Below are 25,311 nucleotides of genomic sequence, written 5' to 3' on the forward strand. Positions count from 1 at the left end.
GGATAGGCCTACCTCAAACACCCCCCCCCCCCCCACCCATCTCCCCTCCCCTCTCTCTAAAACTTAGAAATCACTTTAAAGACATAATTTACCATTTGCAGACAAAACAAAAACCCAGCTTTAGTGCTTTAATATAGTTCTAAAATGTGAGTTAGGAATAAAACAACCAATGGTAAAATTTGAATCAGTATAATCAATATCAAGTATTTTTAAATATACAATATGTGAACAAATCTTATAATAAAAATGTATCTAGACTATACCATCTACAGTTAGAGTTTATTCAGAAAATGGTGATATTTCCTTATATTTTATATTTTAGGCTCTATTGTGATGTGAAATTTGTACATGGTAGGATGTTTTGTGATACAACTGACCTACACATATGCATCAAATATGATGTCTCAAATATCTTTTAAATCACTGTTCCTAATGGTAAACAGTACCTTTAAAATAGAATGAGCCTGTTTATACTGATACCAGTAATACGTTAATGGATGAGCGAGTCCATTCAATTCTTACATAGACCTCTCACAATGTTGTGTAACTCTGGGCTACTAACTTTCAGACGCTGGACAGAGGTGACTAAAATTTTGATGAGAAATTTCTAGCAGTACCTGTATTATGTGCAGCACAGAAATTGAAACATACTTTTTAATGGCAGCTTACTTTTTTACAGATTGTGGGAAATCTGAGTTCCTTACAAGAGATAGGAAACTCCAGTGCTTGTGAATTTTCTTGAGTAAATGGGATGCCATGTCCAAGATACATTTTACAACTTGTTATTAGGTATATACCTGATACTTTCCTTAATACAAATGTGTATATTATTTTCTTCTTTAGATTAATGGAATTGAAGAATGTGAAGAATGCATTTGTTTGTTTTTTACTTTGTGCATGTGTGTCTGTGTCTGTTGCAGTATATTATGTGTAATTTCAAAGATCTGTGGAAATAGGAAAAATTTGACACATGAATCCTTTTTTATGGTTATCAACATCTCCAGGTTATATAATGCAAACAATTTAATGACCTATAAAATGTTGTGTAACCTTAAAGATGATATGTGACCCTGCACCTCAAAACAACCACAAAGTCGCCAGACATGAATTTTTAATTAAGACCATATTCTGAAAGAGCAGACTTTAAGCTTTAAAATGATGTATAACTCAAATCATATGGACTCTCCTAACCTATCTAAATATTGGAAAGAAAGCACAAACTCAGGAAAAGCGTGAACTGAGAAAAGAGACTCTGAAGTACAGTGTCTATTCAAGCGCTTAATCTTTACCAAACCGTGCTGGCTGTGCGATGAATGGGACAAAAAACAGGAAGTAAACCACCAGAGTAACAACAATGAAGGGATTATCAGATTAAACTGAAATTAAGCATGCCTCATTAACACATTTTGTCCATAATTAATGCCAACTTTCAAAGCAGTAGCACTATCATTTCAAAAGTAATTAGAGTTGAAAGTGAAGAGTGTGGACAGGGTTTTTCAGAAATGAAAAAGGGATTCTAAAGACACACCTAATCACACTATTCTACCAAAAATGTTCGAGATAAACTGCTAAAAAAACACACTTTCCTGCCCGTTTTATGATACCAAATTTTAGCATAATGTAAAAGAAGACCCGTTCTTTCAGAAAATATGAAAAAGTCAAGTTCGGCTAGGTTGACCCATTTCACTTATTTTCAGTCCTCACGCAAAATCAGTGTGTGCGACTTTATGTTCGTTTTGAGGTGCACGGTCACATATGTATACTTCATATCGCAAATACATTTCACTGTGCTTCATAATAAGGTACAGCATACAGTGAAGTTATTACTGATTATTGATAATTTAAACTCAGTTATCTTTCTCATGAATAAACAGAAATGTGGAGAAAAAAAACATATCTGAGTTACAATAGGATATTGTTGAATTGACATAAATTAATTGATGGACAATGGTATAATCTGCAATAGTGGCACGTGTCTCCTAACAAGGAGTGTGGATGTCTCTTGGTATGTCTTTGTGGATGTCTCTTGGTATGTCTTTGTGTCTCTATGTTAAATCTTTTCTTGCACAGCTCATTAATCTGTTGATGTTGTCACAATGATACATGACCAAACAAAAAGAAAAAAAGCAACAACAGCAACAACCAAACAAACAAAAAGGATAATCTCATAGTAACACATGGCATAGTTAAATGAAAGCACATACAAATTGTAAAAGAAAAAAAATCAACTGTGACACTTGTAATTTATTGGTGTGCTCATACTTTATTAAATCTTAGAAATGTGCTGGCAACAGCTGCTCACAATAAATACCTGAAATATATTAACATGCAGTGGACGGATAGTAATCTTACTCATGCTCAGCATCTGTTGTTGTAGTATTTAAGATCTTCCCAACAAATGCACGAAACAGCTAGTAAGTATAATGAATAATTCAGCATTCTAAAGTTCATTTCTATTAATTCCTCCAAACCCCCCCCCCCCTCAAAAAAAAAAAACATGAAGTACAAATTTCTCCGCAGGTCTTCCCTTATAACCGAGAATAATGTGATTGAGAGTGGAGAGGAACTGGATGAGACAATAATACAACTGTTATTTTAATCTTCTTTCCCCCAATTCTGAGATATACTATCAACTATGACATTATCGTAGAGCACACATACAAAAACAAAATGCCATAAGCTCAATGACTGAGAAACCGCCATGGCATATGTATGAAAAATAAACAGCTGGAATTTCACACATTGCAAGTTCAACAACGATCATTTCAAGATTAAGGCACTGATCACACCACACTTAGTCCTCTCTTTGTGGTGAAGTCGTAATGGTTATCATCAGAGTTTGCCTCACAACACTTTTACTAATCAACTTATCTGTTGCTATAGAGGCACTTGCATGAAATGATTTTAAAAAAGATAAGAAACTGAGATAGAGTTGTTCATCTAACAAACAATATTGCTCTCAAGACTGTTCAATATTTGAGTGTAAAAATAAATTAAAAAATATGAAATCACAACTCATAATTTCCAATGAACAAAGTTTAAAAGCAAAGAAACAATCACAGTAAAATGCATCAATTGTGAACAACCATCTGTTCATTACATAACGAAATACAAGGTACAATTTTATACATGGATATAATCTTCGGGGGAAAAAAGGAGGAAAAACCCTGAACTACAATGTAGTCAGCTCAATGTGTTTGCTTCTCTTCACATATAATCATGTCTTCATGGTCAGCACATTGTTCTAATGACAAGAGGCATTTTAGGTGTACAACAAGATTATTCACACAGATTATCTATTAAAAACAAAACAAAAAGAAGAGTCTAAAGCAAGCTATTGCTCATTCAAGTCTTACTGCACGCAAAAAGATGAGTTCAACAAGCGAGGGCAGGCTACAGAAATTGTGGCAGTGATAAAAAGGCCCAAGTGCCTTTAGCAAAACAACTGATGAGTCCCACAGCACAACTCATGACCCTGATCCATAGCACGGAGAGTTGCAAACAACTGAAAGACATAGATCAACCGCAATTCAGTAGCACACTGTGCACTCAACAAACCCAAACTGTCAACTGCAATGTTTTGCAAAATATAAAACCCTTGTTTGACATAATAATTAACTTACCCTCGCGATGTACAAAAGCTTCAGATTCTATCACAAGTGTTAATTATCATATCTCTATTTCCCTCTTTGTGCTATAGCATTAATTTTCCAGGCAATAAACTCTCAAATATTTACACACACTGAGCTGGCCAGCAGCTACAACACATCAACTGAATATCCTTCATACCCAGTAACACCCTGGAAAAAAAACAACAACAACAACAATCACCTTATAATCAGTTATATTATAAAGCAGCAATGGTCATCTTAGAGTCCGTATCACTGACCAGAAATGGGGCAAGGGATTAAACACTGAAATTCCATATGTCTGGGCACCAGCACCTACAGTGTTTTAATACTCAAATTACTTCCTTCAGACAAACACAGCGCTCCTATTGGTATCTGGTGCACCATTGTGACTCCTGTTCCCTTTCACAATTGTCTATAGATTGCTTTTTTTTCACTTCCTTGTGAACACAAAACGTCCCTTTCATCACACAGAAAACCAGCTCTCAGGAATGAGAGAAAAGCACAAGGCATCTTTACATCAGCGATACACAACTTTCTGACAAGATCTACTAGTGTGCGAAATGCGACAGCAGTACAAGGGAAGCAAATTTCCAACATTAATCTTGAGTCGTACATCACATAGTTCCCTTTCTTTAACAAAACTTGACCAAATGGAATGTTCACATATTAGCTATATCAGAAAATATGAAAGAGGATACGCAGCTTGCGTGAATTTAATTTCCAAAGTATCTGTATTCAAATGCAACGAAGTCTACAATCTAAAATAGCACTTAAGAATTGATATGTGAGTCGTACATGTATATGTTTGCTGGAACAGATTTTTGTGAAACATGAAAGGTCTGGTAGTTCACTACACTCAATATTTGTAGTCATTTTAGTATTCAATTTGGTATTTAATTGGTATATAATATCTCCCTTCAGAGCAGAGACAAAAAAAAAAAAATTACTGAATATATTTACAAGGTTCTTATTTCATTCTTATGCCAGCTAGTGATTCTAATATATTGATGAAAAGTGGAACTTCAAAATTTAAGGCTGGAGCGAGTGATATCACTGACAAGGACTGCATCTCCCACAAGATAAGACTAAAGATGATGAAGTATTAAAGGAAGGGGTCAGACCTGAACATAAATATTCTGAAACAAAGCCTAAGTCCAAACTGATTTAGAAATCAGCAACAAGATAGTTGACCTTACGTCCATGTGAGTGACATGCCCTACATACCCCATACTCGAACCATACCCCAGTATCAAGTTCTCTTCATCATTATTTCATTTAGAGTAATCAAGAAGGAAAATATGCGTATTGGATGAAGTACAGGGACGTGTAGCTCTTCTTGCAAATATTACTATTATTCATTCCCTCTTTCAGCACTCATGCCTGCTAACTCTCTTTAGAATGCTTCGATATGTATTTGGTTACATGATTATTTTGTTTGTTACAATAAATAAATATTCCTGAAGAATACATAGCAGTTAGAGATGTTCTTCTCCATTTCATGAAATGCATATTTCTATCCAAATACACTGTATCAGTAAGCACACAAAGAGATTGACTTTCTCTCATCTTGCACATAGAGAATCTTCCATTAAAGTCAACCTAGATGAAGTGATACTAAAGAGCCCATCTCTAGCATTGTCTCGTACCATATTGAATTGCATTAAAAATTTCATGTTTTTGTCTTCTGTATAAAATGCAAATGGCCATAGACTCCCTATTTGTGAGAAAAATAGCCATAGCTTTGTTATCAAAAAATTTACATCACATCAAAGCTTTTCTCCAATTTTGCTTTGTTGCCTTCCTAGCATATTCAATTTTATAAAAAGGTTACATGGCTTTAAAAAACAGAATTTTTTCCCCAAAGTGCTCATGTGTTGCAGTCTCAGAATAATGTGGTCCTCAGGGGGTTTACATTGTGGCATGCAAAGAGTTAAAATGCTTTAAATGTGAGTCTTTACCTTTAACTTTACTGGTTTTCAGTTTGAGGTTGTGATTGACTGAAAAATAGTTAAGGATGACACCACTGTCCAAAGTTTGCAGAGCACAACTTTATTTTAGCTCTAAACTGACAAACTACAATCATGACCAGCACCAAGTACTAGTACATAGCACACAAGCATACACACGCAAACAGACACACTCATGTACATACATGCATACATACAGACAGACACATGCACACCATGCACAGAGACACACACATGTACGTACATGCATACACATAGACAGACAGACATAAACACACACACACACAGACAGAGGAGGCAAGAGTTTTGGCACTGTGCTCATAGTTTGTAGAGGAGTTCCTTGAGGTCGGGGTTGACGTACTGGCCTTGGAGCTTCCAGTCGAGTCCGGTGAAGTCGGCTTCCTCAAGGATTTCCTTCTCCTTCTCCTCCTTCCTCTCACTGGAATCCTCCTTGCTACAGAATACAGAGATAACATGGAGAACAAATGAAAACAATGCATAATTCCACTCTAAAACAAAAATGATGACAATCCATGCTACTCCCTATCTGTTTTGAGCTCCCTTTTTACCACAGGCACAATGTATGTGCTGTCTTATCAGACAGTGCCAAACCGTGCTTCCAAGTGGAAATCTTCATCAATGTTCTCAATTTTTTTTTGATACATTAATATACTTTGATACATGTATTGATATATCTCTATAGCGTTCCATCTCTCTGGAATGCTCTTCCACTGAGGATCCGATCAGCAGAAACCACTGAATCATTTAAAAAGCTTCTGAAGTCATATAAGTTTGCATTTTGATTTGGTTGATTATTCACTGAATTGCACATCGGGTATATATTTCTATCTCTTTCTTCTTCTTCAACCTTCTTATGTACAACTGTATAATGTATGCTATTCTCTATAAGTCCCTCTGCACCTCAGAATAGGCCACTAGATCGATGGCGCATTACAAATGCTGTACTTATTATTATTACTTATTATATATGCACCTGATGAATCACAATAGACATTGATAGAAAATTGCAGAGTACTCATTTAAAATATATCAGAGTTTTTGGTAAGGATGGACATAACTAAGCACATAATGACAGCTCTTAGTCAAGATTAAGCAAATACAAATACTAGAAACAGTGAAGAAGAAATGATTGACTGATTCCAAGACACAACAATCTGAAAACACCTCAAAAAGAAGATACAAGTCACATCCTTGGTTATTTTTCCTCTTGAGCTGATCAGCAGGATCACATTCACATTGGAGTGAGTTGCTCTGGTATCAGAAGAAAGGTTTACTTCACCCTTTAACCTTTGTATCAGCCGATCCCCCTTAAAATTGATAAACAGCCCATTATATGTGTTTGTGTATGTGGGTGTGTTTGTGTGGGCATGTGTGCACATGTGTATAGGATGTGGTGTGTAAAAATGCATGTGTTCGCTTGACTGGTTGATGCTACATCATACTCTGCAATTCCATCTCCATCAATACACAATTACTGTATATGCCGAATATTTTGCTAGGTTTTTATTTTCACTAATTTCGTGAGTCAGGTGCTATTCGCGAATTTAAAGACACATGTTAATATTGGCTCTGATCCTGATATGAATTTGACATGTACATACACATTTCTCTATCCAGTACTGCTCTTCACGATCATGAATTTAACCACTTGCGAAATCGCCGGGAAATCCCGATTCGTGAAAATTCAGACTTGCTAAATACAGTGGAAACTCAATATAACGAGATGGACGGGACCAAGTCATTTTCCTCGTTATATCAGTAGGCATAAAAGAAAGGATTAATTGGCACATGTGGGACTACCCATCATCTTTCAATCAATACTGATAACTTGATAATGTGTGTGAGGGAATTACTCACATTTATGGGTAAGAAGATGTTTTTCGCCAATGAAATCCAATATCAAGAATGTGTTTCTTATTAATTGTAGATATTTGAATCTGTAAATTATATAGCTTGCGATTGTGTCAAGATCGTCTATGGATTAGTATGTGGTGTGTATGGGTGTGTGGAATATGGTCTGCACAATGCTGTGTGTGTATGTGACACATTCTGTATGTACATTATGACTGCGTGTGTGGGAAGATGGGGAATTCCCTACGTAGAAAGCCAATCACAGCATCAGATTGCCTCACACCTGCTAAACGTCATGATGATGTCATGTATACATATGGCCGTCCCATCACCAGCACATTTTCTGCATGTATCAGTGTGCGCGCACACACACACATACACGTACAACATGCGGTGCTAGCTGGAGTGCACTGAAGAAAATATGTGTGTACAAGACAGTTTTTGGCGCATCGAGCTTTACAGTCTCTGAAGGTGATAGCACAGGCGAAGTAAAGCTTTACCGAGGACATTTTGATTTACCTCGCTATAACAGGTTTGATTGGCTATGTTTTTCTTTGTTTGGAAGTCACAAAATTTATCTCGTTATAGCATCATTTCGTTATAGCCGATCTCGCTATAAGAGTAGCATTTTACATAGACTTGTGTGGAAGGAAATTTGGGACCGGGAAAATTTCCTCGTAATAACCGATATCTTGTTATAGCAGTGTTCGTTATACCGAGTTTCCCCTGTATATGGCGTATACAGAAATTGAGAAAACAAGTTGCATCTTATGAGGGATATGTTGTATGTCGTGGCAGCAGAGACATGACGTGGCACCTTCTTAAAAAATATCAAGGAAATGTGGGATAGTATTAAAGGAGCATGGAATATAATGAGAGTCTTACGCAAACTCCTTGTAGTACAGCCTTTCCAGCAGAGCACAGAATGCGGCAAAGAAGCGGGAGGTGTAGACCGGGTGGCGCTCCGCCCCAAGGAACTTCAGGACCAGGTTCACCTTGTCAGCCTGGATGGTGTCCACTAGGGCATCAAGAACAGCTGTCTCCAACTCCTGCAAAGTACCAGTGGCAACGGTGTGTGTTCATGTTGATAATGACAGATATGGCACTCAATATAATAAGAGGACCAAAGCCCTTAAATTGCCAGAAGCGCTTTTCACATTTCTAGCCATTCAAGGTCTTTGGTCCAACAAGTGAATTTAATTTTTTCTTTTACTTCTTTTTTCCTTTTTCATTTAACACATAACACAACAATTAGAAAATTTCACATACAACAAGTGCCCTGCATCTCAGAAAGTAGAATCTATTCAGGACAAAAAAAAAGAAAAAGAAAAGAGAGTCACCATCTTACATGAATTGCTACTGGATAGGGCTGACGAATCTTAAGCTCAAAGAAAATGAAGATATACAATTGCAATGTTGGAAAACCTAGTATAGCTCAAAGACAGAGGGGCATCAACTGTTTCATGAGTATTATCTAACTGATTTCTTGAACTTAAGATCATGATGGCCCTTGTATTATCACATGGTCTACATGTCCAAAAGTCTCCATTTTGCACAAATTTGTCTTATTCAGCTTCAGCATTTCACTTCCCAGCTGTAGCTGCAGTGTGTGATATTTTCCACGTGAAACATGACTGCAACAAAACAAAAAGACATTCTTGCAAACATAAACAGTAGGAGAATCATATAGATTCCATAAGTTGTGTCTCTTAGAATGAATTCATTCTTTCTGCTAACCTTTCGGTTGATCTTCCCGTCATTGTCCTTGTCAGCTCTGCTGAAGGCCTTCTTGTAGAGCGCCCGCCTGCGGTGGCTGATGATACAGTACTTAGAGAGGTACTCTACGGGAGTCATCTCGGCCAGCTCCCCTACGTCCATGGGGAGCTCGAAGCGGGCGGCTCGCCTCGAGAGGGCGATGCGCCCACGTAGCCACTCACTCTGCTTCAGCATCTGTGGTGAAAATGACACGGAGAAGACATTTTGCTTACCGCTTTATGTGCTTTAAGTGCCAATTTGCACAGATAACCAAGGAGCACTGTACACATGGTCTAAAGTCCCTGGCACATGAAACTTGTTGTCTTTAGGTTGTATAGTTGGTTACATACATAAAAACAATCTAAACTTAGGAAACAAGTTAATACTGATAAATATTGGCTAATATTGGTTGATACTCTGCTCCAGTTAACCAGAAGATAACACCACATGACTTCAGTGATTAAGCATTAGTCTTTTATCTATACAATATACCCTTAATCAAAAGTGTGTCACTATAAATAGAGATTCATATGTCCCTTTGGTTCTGAAATCTGTCGGTCATCTAGTATTGATTTTTACCCTATTTCCAATAATTCGATTCTTATGATTACCCTCTCAAATAAACAGTGCATCTGGCAACCTGTGAATGAGGTGCCCAACAAGACAATGCTGTAACGAGAATAATTAAATGGCTTTACATTGTAAGTATTTCCAGACAAAAAAATTGCCTTGGACACTGTATTCTTATTCCTCTGGAAGGCAACTGAGGACAGATTTGGAAGACTTACTCGATTAGTTGGTTCCACCAAACTGGCGAGGGATGCGGGCGGAGTTTCGTCATCTTCATCGTCTGACAGGCTGCCACGGCCACGCCTCTTTAGCTTCATCTGGATGTCAAGCAGCTCCTGGCGTGTCAAAGGTCATATGGGGAAAACTATAAATGATTTGAGCCCAGTTATCAAAACGGAATATCACCAACAGAGTGTGTGCAAACGAAAATGGCATTGAAGGTGCAGATTCAGATCTACAGATAGAAACAGAAACCCAAAGGTACCTGGAATGACTTTCCACCATGCACCTACTATATACATTCCCATTATCTTTTTGATGTGAAATGACTTTCATTGAACAGGTGTACAAAAGCTGTGATAGCTTAAATAAAGTACAATAGGGGGTACTGACTTACTGTTAGGCACATCAGCCTCATTTCCATACTTACATGCACAGTATGCCTTTACCACAAATCTATTAAGTGTGTGACCAGCTCAACCTTCTAAGTAGTATCTTTTCAAGCAGAAATAAGTAGTATTTTGTGTTCTGATACTGGTGGAATACTTGACAAAAGGAGGGAATATCTTCACCTTCCGTAAGTAGATCCCAACAGACAACAAACAAACAGGAAATATGTAGACTAGTCTAACTTGATTCTTTGATGGCACGTTATTTGCTACAATTGAACCATTTTTTTCCTGGCCTTGATAATTATTATACACACTGTATATAAGTACCACTAAAAAGATTTTATATTTTTGTCTTTTAAAACCAAAAGATTCTTCAATTTCATGCCTCTTTCCCTGTTGTCTGGTTCTAGTTATTTTCACAGCAATATCTTACAATTTCAAGCTAACAGCAGGATTTCCCTAAAGTACCTTTTAACAGGGTTTTCTGATGCTGTGCAATCGGTTACCCTAACAGTGAAGTACATGTAGGTGCAATGCATTGGCTGATCATCTCCCTTCTTTAATGTGTAATGCGACATTAAACATAGTTTATCAACATTTTGCAAACTAGTGATGTTTAGTGCAAGGGATATCCTCCACCATAGATGAGAAATGCCCAAACATTTGAGAAACATATGAACATATGAGTGAGGTATTCTCAACCACAGTGCTCTCGACTATAGATGGAAGTGCAATACATGACAGATGAACATTGGTGATGCGGTTCAGTACATGCCTTTATATGCACACTGTATTATCCACAATAATTAAAAAGGAGGGGGGGGGGGGTTGCTGGTAATGAACAAACTGTTACAATCAATGATCTTGGAAAATGACAATTGATGACGAGTTGTAATGGTACTTCTAAAAATTGAATGAAGATTCCCAGAGTAAGCTCAATACAAACAGGGTCGGGTTTGACAAGCACCAACATCGCACATTTGCAGACACAACCGGTCACACTTTTTAACTTGAAGTCCCATGCGAAATATACCCAGCGACCATATGAAAAGTCTTCAAAACTCCATGTAGGATCACCAATGTGCATTCCTAGTAACATATCACAATCAATTGAATGTTTATGCTTTGAATGGTACACAAAGATGGAGAGTGATCTTGTTAATAACAGATGGATGATGTTAATATCGTGTCAATGTGAAGAGAGAAGGGAACAGAAATACGTACTCTCATAGTCTGCGTAGTCGTCAGGGTAAGGAACAAAAATAAGATACAGTATGCACATCCAAAGAGCAGAGTAAGGCAGCAGGTAGAGAGGATATAAAGCAAAAGATAAACATTAGCATCTAGGAAAAAAGTATTCATGCAGTTAATCATGCAGTTCATGCAGTTAACTATAAAACTGAGACTCTCGCTAAAGATGGTTATAAAGAGGAATGAACTCAAATCAGGTTATTATGATCAGGAGCATGCAGACTATCTGTTCAAATGTGGCAGTTGATTGATACATGTTTATATCTTTCATGGAAGTACAATAAATTGTACTCTTTTTTTTTTCAAATAAAGATCAAGTATCAATAATCAAATTATTTCACTGACATTTTAAAAAAAACACAAAATAACATATTTGTATCAAATAAATCAGGTCATTTAAAGCATTGATATCCACATCCACATCTACAATCTGTATGATTTTGACATTGGTTACATAATGAAATGTCGCAAAGTCACAAAAATGGCACACAAAAAGAAGCATTTCATCATTTTCTTTGAAGATCATGAATTAAACAATTCATCTTTAAATTATATTTCAATGTTGTTGAGCAAAGTACCTTGAATGCTGGGAATATACATGTAGCTTAGAATTGAAACTCAAACATGTATGCATACATGGAAGTGTCGCTATCTTGACCAAGGGAGGAGACTTTTCACACCTCAGAGCATAAAACCAGTTTAACATGCAACAAGACAACGTTTACTGTGTCATGCACTGGCAGAACAGTGTTTCAATAGGGATAAAACCATGTAACAAATCAAAGTTTTGCATTAGGCATGCATGTTATTGGAAGGCAACTTGTCAAAAGAAAGGCACTATAGACACTACTGGAGAATGGCAAATTCTGGCAGATCTAATATCACTTGCAGAGGGAAATATCTTCGAAGAAAGAAACAAAGTTGGCATCAAATGGAAGTGTGAAGAAACAACATCATATATGATGCATGCATCCACATTTACATTTTTGAAAAACTTACATATCATAATACACACACACATACCCATCCATACACACAATACAAAACAAAAATCAGAGTAACAAAAGTGAAATGTATCATTCATGCCAAGCAGAAGCTTATCACAAGGTATACCAGATTTCTGATATCATGCTGTATCCTCTATCATGCATTGCAAAACTTTGTAATGAGAAGAGAAAGAAATCACATTTTGCACTAAAAATCCAACCAACAATATGAAAAAAAAATCATACCTCTTCATTTTCATCCTATAAACATATACAAATTGAGGAAAAAGATATTTCAGAGCACAGCACTGCATTTTAGGTCACATTCTGAGACAGCTAATAGAATTTTCTTGATAAAATGTTGATATATATGCTATCAAATGTTGATATATATGCTATCAAATGTTGATCTCCATCAATTTGTTTTGTTTTGTTTCCTACACCATTTCAAAAAAAAAAAAAAATGAAAGATGTTTGCTTCTATAGCTTCATGCAGATAATGCAAGGATTATGACAATTTCAGAGAGCATCAAAGTCTTCATTACACATAGGGGGTGACATTCACATTTGTTGCGAACATAGTAGCTGAGCACAAGGGTATAGCGGATGCAGAAATAAGGACTGTTCCATGCCGCAGTAATCTGCAGGCAAACAAGCAGTGCTATTGCAAGAGGGACTGATACACCCTGTCTGCAGTAAACGTGCACATGATCAGTCTAGCAAAGAGCAATTGCTGTTGTGATGCAGTGACTAGTGCAAGAGATCTAAAGAAAACACAATGTGGAACTCTTGGTGGGCTGTGATGCGCAACAAAATGTAAAGTTAAATGCCTTTCAATTCAAACATTTTAAAAACTGTAGTAAAATTATTTCAACTACTAAACTCGGAAGCAGCATAAAGCACTAGTCATTTTCTGAATACTTACATGTCAAGAGTTCCAAACAACACTACTAGACTTTTGCCTGCATGCATGTCTGCATATATGTGACGCACATAATTGGTTGAAACATCAAAAGAACTGGAAACTTTACTCTGAAGAATACACTTTTAAAAACTTGCTGAGGAATTAGGATACTAAAAGCAAAACATCGCAGAGAAAAAGAAATTTCCCCTACCTGTGGGTCCATGCTGAAGACGTCAACTTTGACCTTTGGCGGGGGGCCAAGTTTTTTCTTCTCCTCCACTTGGGGCTCCTCCTTCTCCTCTTCCTTTGGAGGTCTGTTAAAGTGAGGGGTAAAAAGCAATATATTATCAATCATATTAGAAATCAGAGTTCACTATATTGTTCCCACATGCTCTGCACGGAAATGCGCATCATACCACTTCATGGAAATTTGGTGTTTGTTTTTGTTTTAATATACAAAAGGAATGCATGCATGACCTTTTAACAGGCCGACATAATGACAACTTGGCTTTGCAACTACATATATCTCAACTAGCTACTGTCCCTGAATCAGATTGACAAAATTAAAAGTGAAGGTTAGTTTCTCCAATGATGGCTGTAGTACATGGTGTCAAAACAAGATTGATGAGTCAAAGACAGTTCTTTTCGAATGCTTTTATTTTTATTTATTTTTTTTTCTCTCTCTTACTGTGGTTCTGGTTCATCCTTTGGCTCTTCTTGTGGCTGAGGTTCTGGTTCTGGGACAGGTTCTGGCTTTAGGGGTGGAGCTACCACTACCTCTGGCTGAGAGGGAGTCTTCTTCAATGCAGGCTTTAGTGGAGCTGGTTTAGGTGGTTCCTCTGGGGGCTTTTGAACAACAATGTAAAAGGGAAAGAACAAAAATTAACACTTGCTCAGAAACTCAGTACAATCACTTATCACTCATTGCTACCCAGTACTTCTTATTGTTTTGTTTTTTGATTTTTTTTTTCATCTTTAAATGCAGAGCATGGCATGAATCTAAATCTGAATAAGAATTTCAATCATCATCACTGTACTTTTTGTAAATCTACTGAGATTTGATACTTCTAGGATTTGATTCACTTGTGATTGATTTATTGGAGAGTGTGGTGGAGAGTGTGTTTGATAATCTTGTCAAATCTAAATAGAGATTACATGGATCTTGACAAACACATTTACCTTGTGGATTTCATCAAATGCCACTCACAGCCTACATCTTATATCTATTTAAAACAATAGACGTGAAATTAAACACACCACTGATACATACAATTAAGACCTGAGTTTGTACAAATTGATGCTGCCATATCAAAGCAGCATAAAATCTGCATATAAAAAGAGCACATCAGCAAGTCAGTCAAGTTACAATGGTGTACACCACAGCACAACTTTAAATTCTTACAATGACTTTCTCAAGGTGAAATGTCCCTGGTTTAATACCTTCTCACAGTAATCACCCTTCATCCAAGACAATCAATTAGGAGGATTCAACATCTCCCATGTTTTGTGGAACACACATAGATGTTTCGTAATGACGCACAAAGAATGGACACATGTCTACCTAAAGGGCTACAAAGTACTGTACATGGACCAATAAAAGTTCTCTGTCCCAATGGGGCACAGTGACGTAAGAGACATTACCCTTCAGCAAGGTCAATTCAATCAATACAATTAAGTAGGAATATGGCAAACAAGTCTGCTTTAGATGGGAGAGGCTCACGAAGAGAAAAAAATCAACGAAATCAATTACAGAACATCCATTAACTTCAAGGAAAAACAAATGGGATTACATGCTGCGAATGAAATGACATGTTGCCACTTACTAAAAGTAACAAATTTGAAACAAAAATCTGCTTGAAAAGTCATATCACGAAAATCCATGCTTTATCACCACAGAGCATTTATTCATCATTTAAACACCTACAAACGCGTACATATACAGTATATTTGCAAAAGTTGTATCTACACTTTCCACTGAAAAATGCCCTGTGCTCATTTTACTACATTTCATTAAACACAGCTCTTTACAATCACAAATATATCTAAATCTTTGTAGAGAATGGTTACCTTTCACATACTATAAATCACTCCTCACTGACTGCAAATTATGAATTTTAGGGTCTGAACAATTGTTATTCCTGGTGTGTGCAATCTCGAGCAATACATGAGATCAACATTACATAATAAGCAAAGTTTTGTCAATAAGGGAACTTCCAGCACTCACCTTTTTCTCAGTCTCAATTGGTTTTTTCTCCTTCTTTTCTGGAACCTTCGGCTCCTCCTTTGGTGGTTCCTGGATCCGGACCTCCTTCTTGATCTTCGGCAGGGGTGGGATGGGTACTTTGGGTTTGTGTACACACTCCTTTGGTCGGCTTGGAGGCTGGGGAGGGGGAGGGGTCTCGGGCTTGGGCGGTGGCGAGGGGGACTTCCTGGGAGGCGGAGATGCGGGCGGGCTGGGCCGGGGGCTGGGGGACTTGGGAGGGACGGGGGACTTTGGTGGGAGGGGAGACGGTGGTTTCTGTGGGACCACCGGTGGAACTGGCTCTTCTACGGAGTTGCGTCTGGATTCTACGGGAGTTGGGGTCTGCAAAAGCACACAATACATGTCATTGTTGAGCTAACAGGCCAGAAAAAGAAATGCAATTAAATGGGAAAAATTATATAATTTGTACATTTAGGGTAGTCATCTTTTATTGAAAGCCCTCCAATCCAAGTTTCATCTGAGGACAGTAACTGGCATCACAATGCCTGTTGATTCCTACCTAAAAATGTATTGTGGTTGTGCAAGTGCAATGAAAACATTCAATACATTTGGTTTAATACACGATCAATGCTTATTTGCAACTCTATGGAGGCTTTAAAAAGAGTCTTTCATTCATAACGTCAGGTATAAGTTTGCATAGTACTTGTGATGTAAATTATACAGTAAGCAAGAAGTCTGTCAGATATTAAAAGTCAGTAAATCAGTTTTGACATACTTGTACATTCTGATGACTTAATCCCTTTAATTTTTCCTAAATAAGAGCTACATCTGATAACTCATGCACATTCAAGTGGTGCCACAAATGCTGTAGTAACCACTGTATGGTTGTAAACATGTACAGCTGTGTGTATAACCATTAATATCAGCAATAAATGCAACATTCTGATCTTCCTAAACCCAAGGAATTTGAACACAATACCATTACCACATGCAGAACAGAGAATCCATGACAATAATAACTCTCCATCCTTGACATGACATTGGAATTGAGCACTAGTCCGAAAATTAAACACAAGTGACCAGTCATTCTGTAGGAAAATTTCAATGTGATTACAGTGCACTCCCGTTATAACGAAATGCTTGGGACCGGCAGTTTTCTTTCGTCATAACGAAATTTCGTTATAACCGAACAAATACAATATATAACGAAAACAAGGAAGCCATGGATATATTATATTCTGTTTGTTAAATACTCACCATACACTGGAAAGCCATGTGAACAATAAAACAGACAGTTATTCAATTTCAGATTATTGTACAGTATCAAAATAACACAAGTTCCCCTCGGAAACTGTGCATGACACACCAAGCGAACACACAGTGATGTAAAACATTTGCCCATGCAGAGACGCTATAAATGCTTCTTCCACTATGTATTTTCGAAAGCGATCCGCATTTCGTTATAACGGAGCACATTTCTTTTGTTTTTCTTTGTCAGTGGCGCTCGGAAAAGACTTCGTTATAACGAAAATTTCGCTATAACCGTGTTCGTTATAACCAAATTTTGTACCATAGACTTTAATGGCGATAATTTTGGGACCAGAAGTTTTACTTCGTTATAACGAAATTTCGTTATAACCGTGTTCGTTGAAATGGGAGTGCACTGTAGTTCACTTAAAATAAATTTCAACCTGTAATGTATGTATGGTTCTGTCATCATCCTCTACTAAAACAACTTTTTTTTAGACTTACAGGAGCGACTGAAGTCGGGCTCCAGGCCTCCCTTGTTTCTACCGGTGGCTCAGGGGTGGGTGTCGTCTTCACCACTGGAGACGGGGTGGGGATCGGTGTTGGCTCCACAGACTCAGCTTCATCTGAGACAGGGACAGGGAGGGAATGACAGAAACTCTGTGTTTACATTGAATACATAGTATGTAAATGGAGGCCAAAAAAAGAAAGAAATAATAATAATCGTCTCTAAAGGTATCCAACCCAGAAAATAACATACGCTCATGTGCTTGGGCACTATCAACCAATTCCAGATATAACCTTACCACCCGTGAGAGGATTTGGTAATTATAGAAAAAAATATCAATCTCAATATCACAATGAAAAATTACACACATTTTCACTTAAAGGGGAAGGCTAGTAACTGATCAGTGGGAATCAGTGGAAATGCTGGGAGATGATTGTTCCAATCCTTATGGGATTCATTCAAGAGTTCATTGTATATCTATTGTTGTGTGAAAATGATTTGCTTCAGAACGGTCTCATATTCAAGTAATGTGCAGATTAATGCTCCGTCACTGACCAGGGACGCTAACCTGGAAGCATTAAACTGTGGATTACTTGAATATGAGACCATTCTGAAGCAAATCATTTTCACACAACAATAGATATACAATGAACTCTTGAATGAATCCCATAAGGATTGGAACAATCATCTCCCAGCATTTCCACTGATTCCCACTGATCAGTTACTAGCCTTCCCCTTTAACGTCGATAGCGAAAATAGTTCACCATCACTTGAATGTCCACCACTTCTTGGAACACTTTAAGCACCCATTATCTGTCGTCAAATACAGTGTGAACACTACATGAATCTGCTTTAAATGACTCATAGACGAGCATGAATGTGGCTATTGGAATATTATTGAGCATTGAGTTTTAGTTCAGTTAACTTCAGTCCCATTTTTAATTCTTGCACCCTGATATATTTTGGTTTTATAAAGGAAGTTCCAAATGCCAGTTTCTGTAGGTTTAAATTTTCATCACATTGTACATGTAACTCAGTAATTGATTTTAATTCATATGTCTGTACGTGCATTAGAAAGCAAAGCCTTAATCAACTGACATTTTTTAATCTATGGGCATTCGTAAAGAGTTTGAAAAAATGCCTGCTACCTTTGGCTTTATTTCTGCTGCTAGCATTCATTTTGGCCTTATCATAGTTTGTAGCTGGGTAAGACAAGCCTTGTGGTTACTATGAAAAAACATTGTGAAGGATCCATTGCATAAAGTGCAAATACCATTAAATGCATCTTTCATTGGGTGTTCTTTTTTTTCTATGAATGAAACCCACTGCACTATGGTTTGCTAATCGTTGCCATAGTAAATGCAATGACAGATGCCGGATAACAGCGGCTCAGTTCTTTTGAAATGCTCAAGATCACAACGACAATTACCTCAAATACTATCCAAATATGATGCTTGAGATACACTACTGCTCCAGGAACAATGCAAACAAATCCATTATGAGAGCACATGAAACGGAAAGCTTATTTCTTTTTCCCTCGCACAGAGATTGGAACATCTTCAAAATTCTCCTAATCAAATACAATGCTTGACAAGTCATGAAGACAAGGAAATCTATATTTGACAGGGCAAAGATCAACATTTCTCCAACCACTATCTGTTTGCTTGGAATGTACTCAAGAGTTGATAAACATGACTTGTCGCGCATGAAATACAATTCTAACAAATGGTTACAGCATGGCCCATTCTCAGTGTAAAAGATTAAAACACTCAAAATCATGAATCTATCTACGACAAGTTACGAGAAAATTTATGAAAGCTCACAAGTTGCCATAAACAACCATTACTATGAAGGATAACATAAAACAGAGTGTGATAAAATTTCATAAAGGTTCTTGATTTCTGTTGAGACTGTAGCATCATAGACAGGCAGCAGGACTTTGGTGATCCGTGTTGAACCTCTGGAAAGCTAGCGTATCTTACCATCTTCGCCAAAGTCCAGTTCATCCTCCACTGGGTTGTCGTCCACCTCCACTTCCTCCTCCTCCTCCTCTTCCCCTGCATCGGCATCTTCAAACTTGACCACAGGGGGAGGGGCGGGGTCCTCCTGGAAGGCCCGTCTCCGGCGGGGGATGGGCGGAGATGGGGTGCACTCTCTGGCATGAAGCGGCAGCTGAGACACAAAGTTGGTGTAGTAGGCGATGTGGCCTCTCCGGATCTGCAGTGGACATTGGCGCAAGAAGTGGATTCAGTGGCGTACATTGTACTGTACATTCTCAAAATATAATATGCCATTGCAGATATTCAGTATTTCTCAATCTACCTTGATATGACCTCGATATCTGCAGCATAAAAAAGGTGTTAATCTGTGCTCACAATATTTCGAGTGTAGTCATAGTGTTTCATGTGAGGCGATACAAGAGATTTCAAGGCTGGCCACGTTCCGCAAATTTTGATCAGAAGCAGTATTCTGCATCTGCATGAATGTGTCAGATGAGTAGTCAAGAGTTACAGTTTGTACATACATCATGTACATGTGAATACATTGCAGTCATATGTTATATGAAGATTGGCTGACTCTTTCTCTATCAAAGAAAAACTTCTTCCATGTATTTAACGTCTGTTAAACAACGAAACTTACATTGTTGTGCCTTGGCAGTTGGGACAACTCTCGTCTCTGAAACAGAGCAAGAAGGGAGTAAATCAAGTTAGCACAAATGATAGATTCATTCGTTTTCGGACATACAGCAAAATATCAGGTACACTCTGATGTTTTAAAGGCCACTGTTGATTACTCTTGCTTATATTACAAATGTTGATAGACCAAGTTCATCTTGAAAATAGTCTACAAGTTGATTAGGCTGGTTACTCTGACTGACTGAAAGTTTGTCAACAGTTATGCAGAGTTTTGTTTCATCATCATCATCATCATCAAAAACTTAATGCATCCCATATGAACAAGGGAAAGTAGATGAAAAAGATTGACTCAACACAGGTTGATACTTGGGTAGGAAACAATATTAGCACATGAATTAGACCACAATATAAGACTTGCTCATCATTGTTACACCAAAGAAGTCTCAATGGGGGAATAATCTATCACACTCACAATACATCAGCTGAACATTTCATCCTTACTTGTGTCATTCCACACATTTGGAGTCCACAGAGCCTAGATTTCAAAACCTTCATTAGTCCTCTAACAATCACAATTCAAAGCAGCACTGAAAACTTTCACAATGTGATAGTTAAGATGAAACTGATTACAAACAGTTGCAAATTGCTTAAAAAGGAATCCCCCCCCCCCAAAAAAAAAAACACCCAGAAATAAAAAACACAATGATTGTGAGCACTTACTCTGAGACCCTTTCGAAACATCTTCCAAATGTGTAGAAAATGAAGGTCAGATAGCGAGATGCTTTATGGCAAAACAATCACTAACAATGTGGACTTCCAAAATGTCTTCAAGGTCCAATACTGTACACTCCATACACTTTCCAAATTGCATATCCTACTAGGTCTTCCTTCACCTGTCTGATAATGCTTCTATCCAGTTACTGACCACCTCGGTCTAGCCCTCTTTTCTGATATGCCTGGTGATCCATTAAAGCTAGGGCGCTCCCTTCGCATCATTCACAAGCTCAAACACAAAATCTCTTCCTTGCAACTTGATACATGTGTACAGAAGGTTTTGACATCAACCGATGCATATGGGCATGAAGACTACATTGTAATTCATGCCTGGTGCATATCAAGTGTGGGAAACAACTACCCAATCCTTTGTTTCCCATGACATCTTAACTACCAAAAGTTAAACAAACTTTTCTTTTTTTTATCCCCTACCAGGTGCAGCATCTACGGTGTAGATTCACTATTTAATTCAAAAACAAAATGACAGGTGGTTAATGGAGCCAAAAGTGAACACGCCCTTTATGTGTGATGTGCCTGTATTTGCCTAATCGCCGAATACTCTCAGATACAGGTATGTGGGAAATTGTGAGCTGGCACTGTTTGTGAAATTAAGACCTTAAGTTCCTGTCACACCTGTGTGGATTGGTAGCAACGACTGAGCACAATGCATGCTCTGTACGTCCTTGGCACTGAACAAAGAGAGAGCTGAACCGACACAAAAGACAAGCATTCTCTTTCTCCTCTCCTTCTCCTTACATGCCCATGATGCTCATTAGACAGATTTAAATAAAAATAAAAACAAAAGAGAGGAGGAACTGAATTATGAGTAGGCATGGGCAGTGTTTCATTTGGGTGAAGAATTTGTGACATTGAATCTCTGTAAAAAAAAAAGCCAGTTCTTTTCATCTCGTGCCTTCAACTGATGAACAATTTTCTTATTTTGAAAAGTTGTTTTTGAGCAAAACAGCAGGGAAAATGGGGGGGGGGGATGGGGGCAAACGAGCAGCCACGATAAGAGTGAAATGAGGAAAAGAATACCAGGATACGCATCACTCTATCACACTAATCTCATGCAATCATCTAATTTCCTAATGGCATAAACATGTAGCCAGATGGATGTAACAGGATAATGTGATCATGACATCACTGCATAAAACTTTATGGTGTGTGACAATATTATGTGGTTAAGGTTATTCCTCATATATTATATGGAAGTGTATGCTGTTTAAATTACACTATAAAAATGGGTTCATACACTTCCTATATTTTTTTATTGTAAATGTTGACTACTCCTGTCTTTGAGAAAATATAAAATCATGAAGCTCTGCATTATATTCTAGCATGCAGAAATAGCCACTTATTATCATGCTATCTTCATTAAAACCAACAGAAACAAATATTGAGTTGCAATGTACAAGGAATGTCCCGCTACATGTACATGGTATACACACTCAGGAAAGCTGACGGGTGAAATTATAAATGAAAAGGTCACAATGCAAAATATCTGGGCCCCATTCAGTGTATGCATCAACTGTTGCAATTTATAAGCACTAAAAACTTTGTAGTCAATTAAATGGCAGCAGTTGGCCACAACTGATCAGCTAAAACTATCATGACTCTTTCATTGGACGTTGAAATGACTGCAATGCCTCTGTAAAATGGGACCCGACGTTTGCATTAAGAACTGAATGTGCCATACCGTGGTGGGAGCTGTCTTGGGTCTAGTCCAGTTGCTCTTGCGATCGTGGTGCGACGGGAGATGAGCCGCCAGCAGCCCCGTCGAGGATGTTGGTCGGTGTGAGCTGCTGGACGCTGGTCGACATTCCACTGGACAGAAGGGGCAGGAGTGCTGGACCTCCTCTCCGGTATCTTCCATGTAACGCCTGATGACCTGCTCCTGATGGTGCAGCCGCTCCACCTGCGTCACGCTCTTGTTCTGGGCCGACGATGGCCGGTGTTTCAGCAGCACTGACGTGGCACTCTTGGGGCGTCGGTTCATTAAGGCTGAGAGGCGCGCAGTGTCCTCCGGGGAGTAGTTGTAGCACCCGACTCTCTCATTGCGATGACTGCTCGTTGCACGAGCGCTGCGTGGTCTGGAGAACCTATGCTTGACCGCGCTGCTGTGCACCCGCACGTGGGTAGCACTCTTCACTCTACGTCCCTGCCGGCTTGCTGGCGTGGAGGGGCGCAGCTCGAGGTCACGGCTACCTGTCTCCAAGTACCTGTGCTGGGTGGAATCCATGGCGGAGTGTGGCCGGAGGAAATCCTCCCGCCTGAGATTGCGGTATCCGGAAGCAAGCCATGGTAAACTAGGATCCAACATGGTGCTTGCACAGGCAGAAAATCAGCAAATATTTTTTGCTCGAGTTCACAGCTGTATCACTTTAGTTATCCATGGATTGGTCAGCTCTGAGTGTTATTTGATTTCTTTCTGCACATAAACAAAGAAAGCATGTCATCAGTTGGAATATCAATCTCATCTCGTTGATCGATTGCTAAATAAAAGGTCAATTCTCTCTTTTCATTTTAAACATTCCAAATGTCCTCTTTTTGATTTCAATAAGGAAGTTGGGAAATCTACATACCCCCCCCCCACCACATGTAAACTGACTCAAAAACAGAGACTCCAACTCTCCCGCTTTCGACGGGAGATCTCCTGCCAAAAGCCCATTTTTACAGAATCTCCCATTCTCCCGCTTTAGATTTAATTTCTTCTGTTTGAATGACTTCTTACTTAATTTCATTGTACATTGTATGTTGAAAAATAAGCCTTAGTTCAGATAGCACGAGGGAGCAACTAGAATCCTGGACCGCAAAGGACTTCGCACTCGTGATGTGCGCTTTGCGCACATCAAGTTGAAGTCTCCCGTTTGCTAGGGTTTTCAGGCAGGAGGATCTCCAGACCAGAAGGTGCTTGGGGTTGGAGTCTCTGCAAAAAGCTTGCAGTAGATTATTTCTGTTTCTAGATGAGATTGATACTGACATATATAGGCTGATGAAATTGCCTTCATGAGCACTGCAATATGCAAATTAAATGTAATTGCATCAAATAATATTCTTTTTTCACTATTCCGCCCTTCCTTCAAACTTCAGTAAATTCTATAATCAAACAAACCTGCGATCATACAAAAGTAACTTCTTGAAGCATTCAATATAAATCAAACTTCTACTAAGCCCAGCGGCCTATCGACAGGATATACCGTATACGACCCGTCTAACATTAGGCCCTACTTCTGAAGCCATTTGTGAAAGAAAGAAGAGATGTTTTCAATCATTCTAATCTTCTGCAAGTCCTGGTTAGATTCCAAGTCTGCCTCCTGATCCTTCAACATTTACGTAATTTAATAATTGGCTATCACATGAACAGCAGACCGTCAATGGTACACTGATGAACGCCCCAAACGTTAAACGGCTAACATACCGTTAGGATCCAAGGATGTTTTACCTACAGTGTAGATAGCGGCTATAAACATCGACCGCTGCATCGGCTTATTCGCTCAATTGTCAACCTTGGACACGGGGCTCGCTCGACCGCACCTCCTCGACTGGGCAGGCGTGAATCATTATTGCCGCTGTGAAAAGAGGGAACCGGCTCGAGATAAATTTAACTAAAAACATTGAATAAATTTAAACATGTATTGCTCTCTAGACTCACCAGATTAAGTTGTACGATGGCGTATCATTTTCAGTTGAGAACATGTCCACTGTTGTTTGTATTCCCAGAAGTTGAGTACTTAATTTGTGTTTTCTGGATCACATTTCAGCACAAGCTTCATAGACAGTGTGTTGTGTACAATGTATTTACCGTGTGTGCACCCCCCTAATTTCCCATTCGATCGTGTACACGATGTTCGCTCAACCGAGGACACCCAGTTTAGAAGGTGAATCAGTGGACCCACACAAAACAGGTTGTTTACCCCGTGATGGGTATTGTTAATGCGTTGCTACGAGCCCAGCGACGATAGCCAGACTGTGTGGAGGATCTATACTCAGCAAAAAAAAAGAAAGTAAACACTTATACAAGTTTATCTTTCTCATAGACTATCTGGCTAAAGATGGTGTTTTATATACCATGTTAAAGGTAATTTAATTAGCTATCAACCTTGTAGGTCAATGAAAATGTTAACTTTACGAATGAGTGAACACATTCGTTTTTCTCTTCCAAGGCACAAAAGTAAATATTGCAAAATGGACAAGTTGTTATTCAAGCGTATTTGCTCTTCCATATAATGAGAACAAAAGACAAATTTAACACAAAAGAAATGCAAACTAATTTGCAAAAATCAACCTATAATCTCAATAATGTCTCTGTAACCCTCAAAAGATAAAGAAAGGCAAAAAATAATGGAGGAAACTGTAGAATCTTCTGTCAAATCCGCAGTGAAAAGACATAA

At 38.4% G+C, this 25,311-nt stretch overlaps 1 protein-coding gene across 1 annotated transcript; it reads right to left on the reverse strand.

Moving 5' to 3' along the window:
• Positions 1-5,917: 5,917 nt before the first annotated feature.
• On the reverse strand, positions 5,918-23,242 carry LOC139738132 (uncharacterized). Its single transcript, XM_071648793.1, has 12 exons — positions 22,617-23,242; positions 20,148-20,183; positions 19,490-19,724; positions 17,504-17,625; positions 15,773-16,132; positions 14,237-14,394; positions 13,760-13,862; positions 11,632-11,640; positions 10,015-10,131; positions 9,209-9,421; positions 8,357-8,520; positions 5,918-6,053 (listed from the first exon to the last, which is right to left on the reverse strand). Exons 1-12 carry the CDS (start codon positions 23,238-23,240, stop codon positions 5,918-5,920), a joined length of 2,277 nt encoding a protein of 758 aa, XP_071504894.1. The 5' UTR covers positions 23,241-23,242.
• Positions 23,243-25,311: the final 2,069 nt, after the last annotated feature.

This window comes from Diadema antillarum, unplaced genomic scaffold, assembly GCF_040938485.1.
Source record: "Diadema antillarum isolate AM-2024a unplaced genomic scaffold, OU_Dant_1.0 seq00000723_RagTag, whole genome shotgun sequence".
Taxonomy (NCBI): domain Eukaryota; kingdom Metazoa; phylum Echinodermata; class Echinoidea; order Diadematoida; family Diadematidae; genus Diadema; species Diadema antillarum.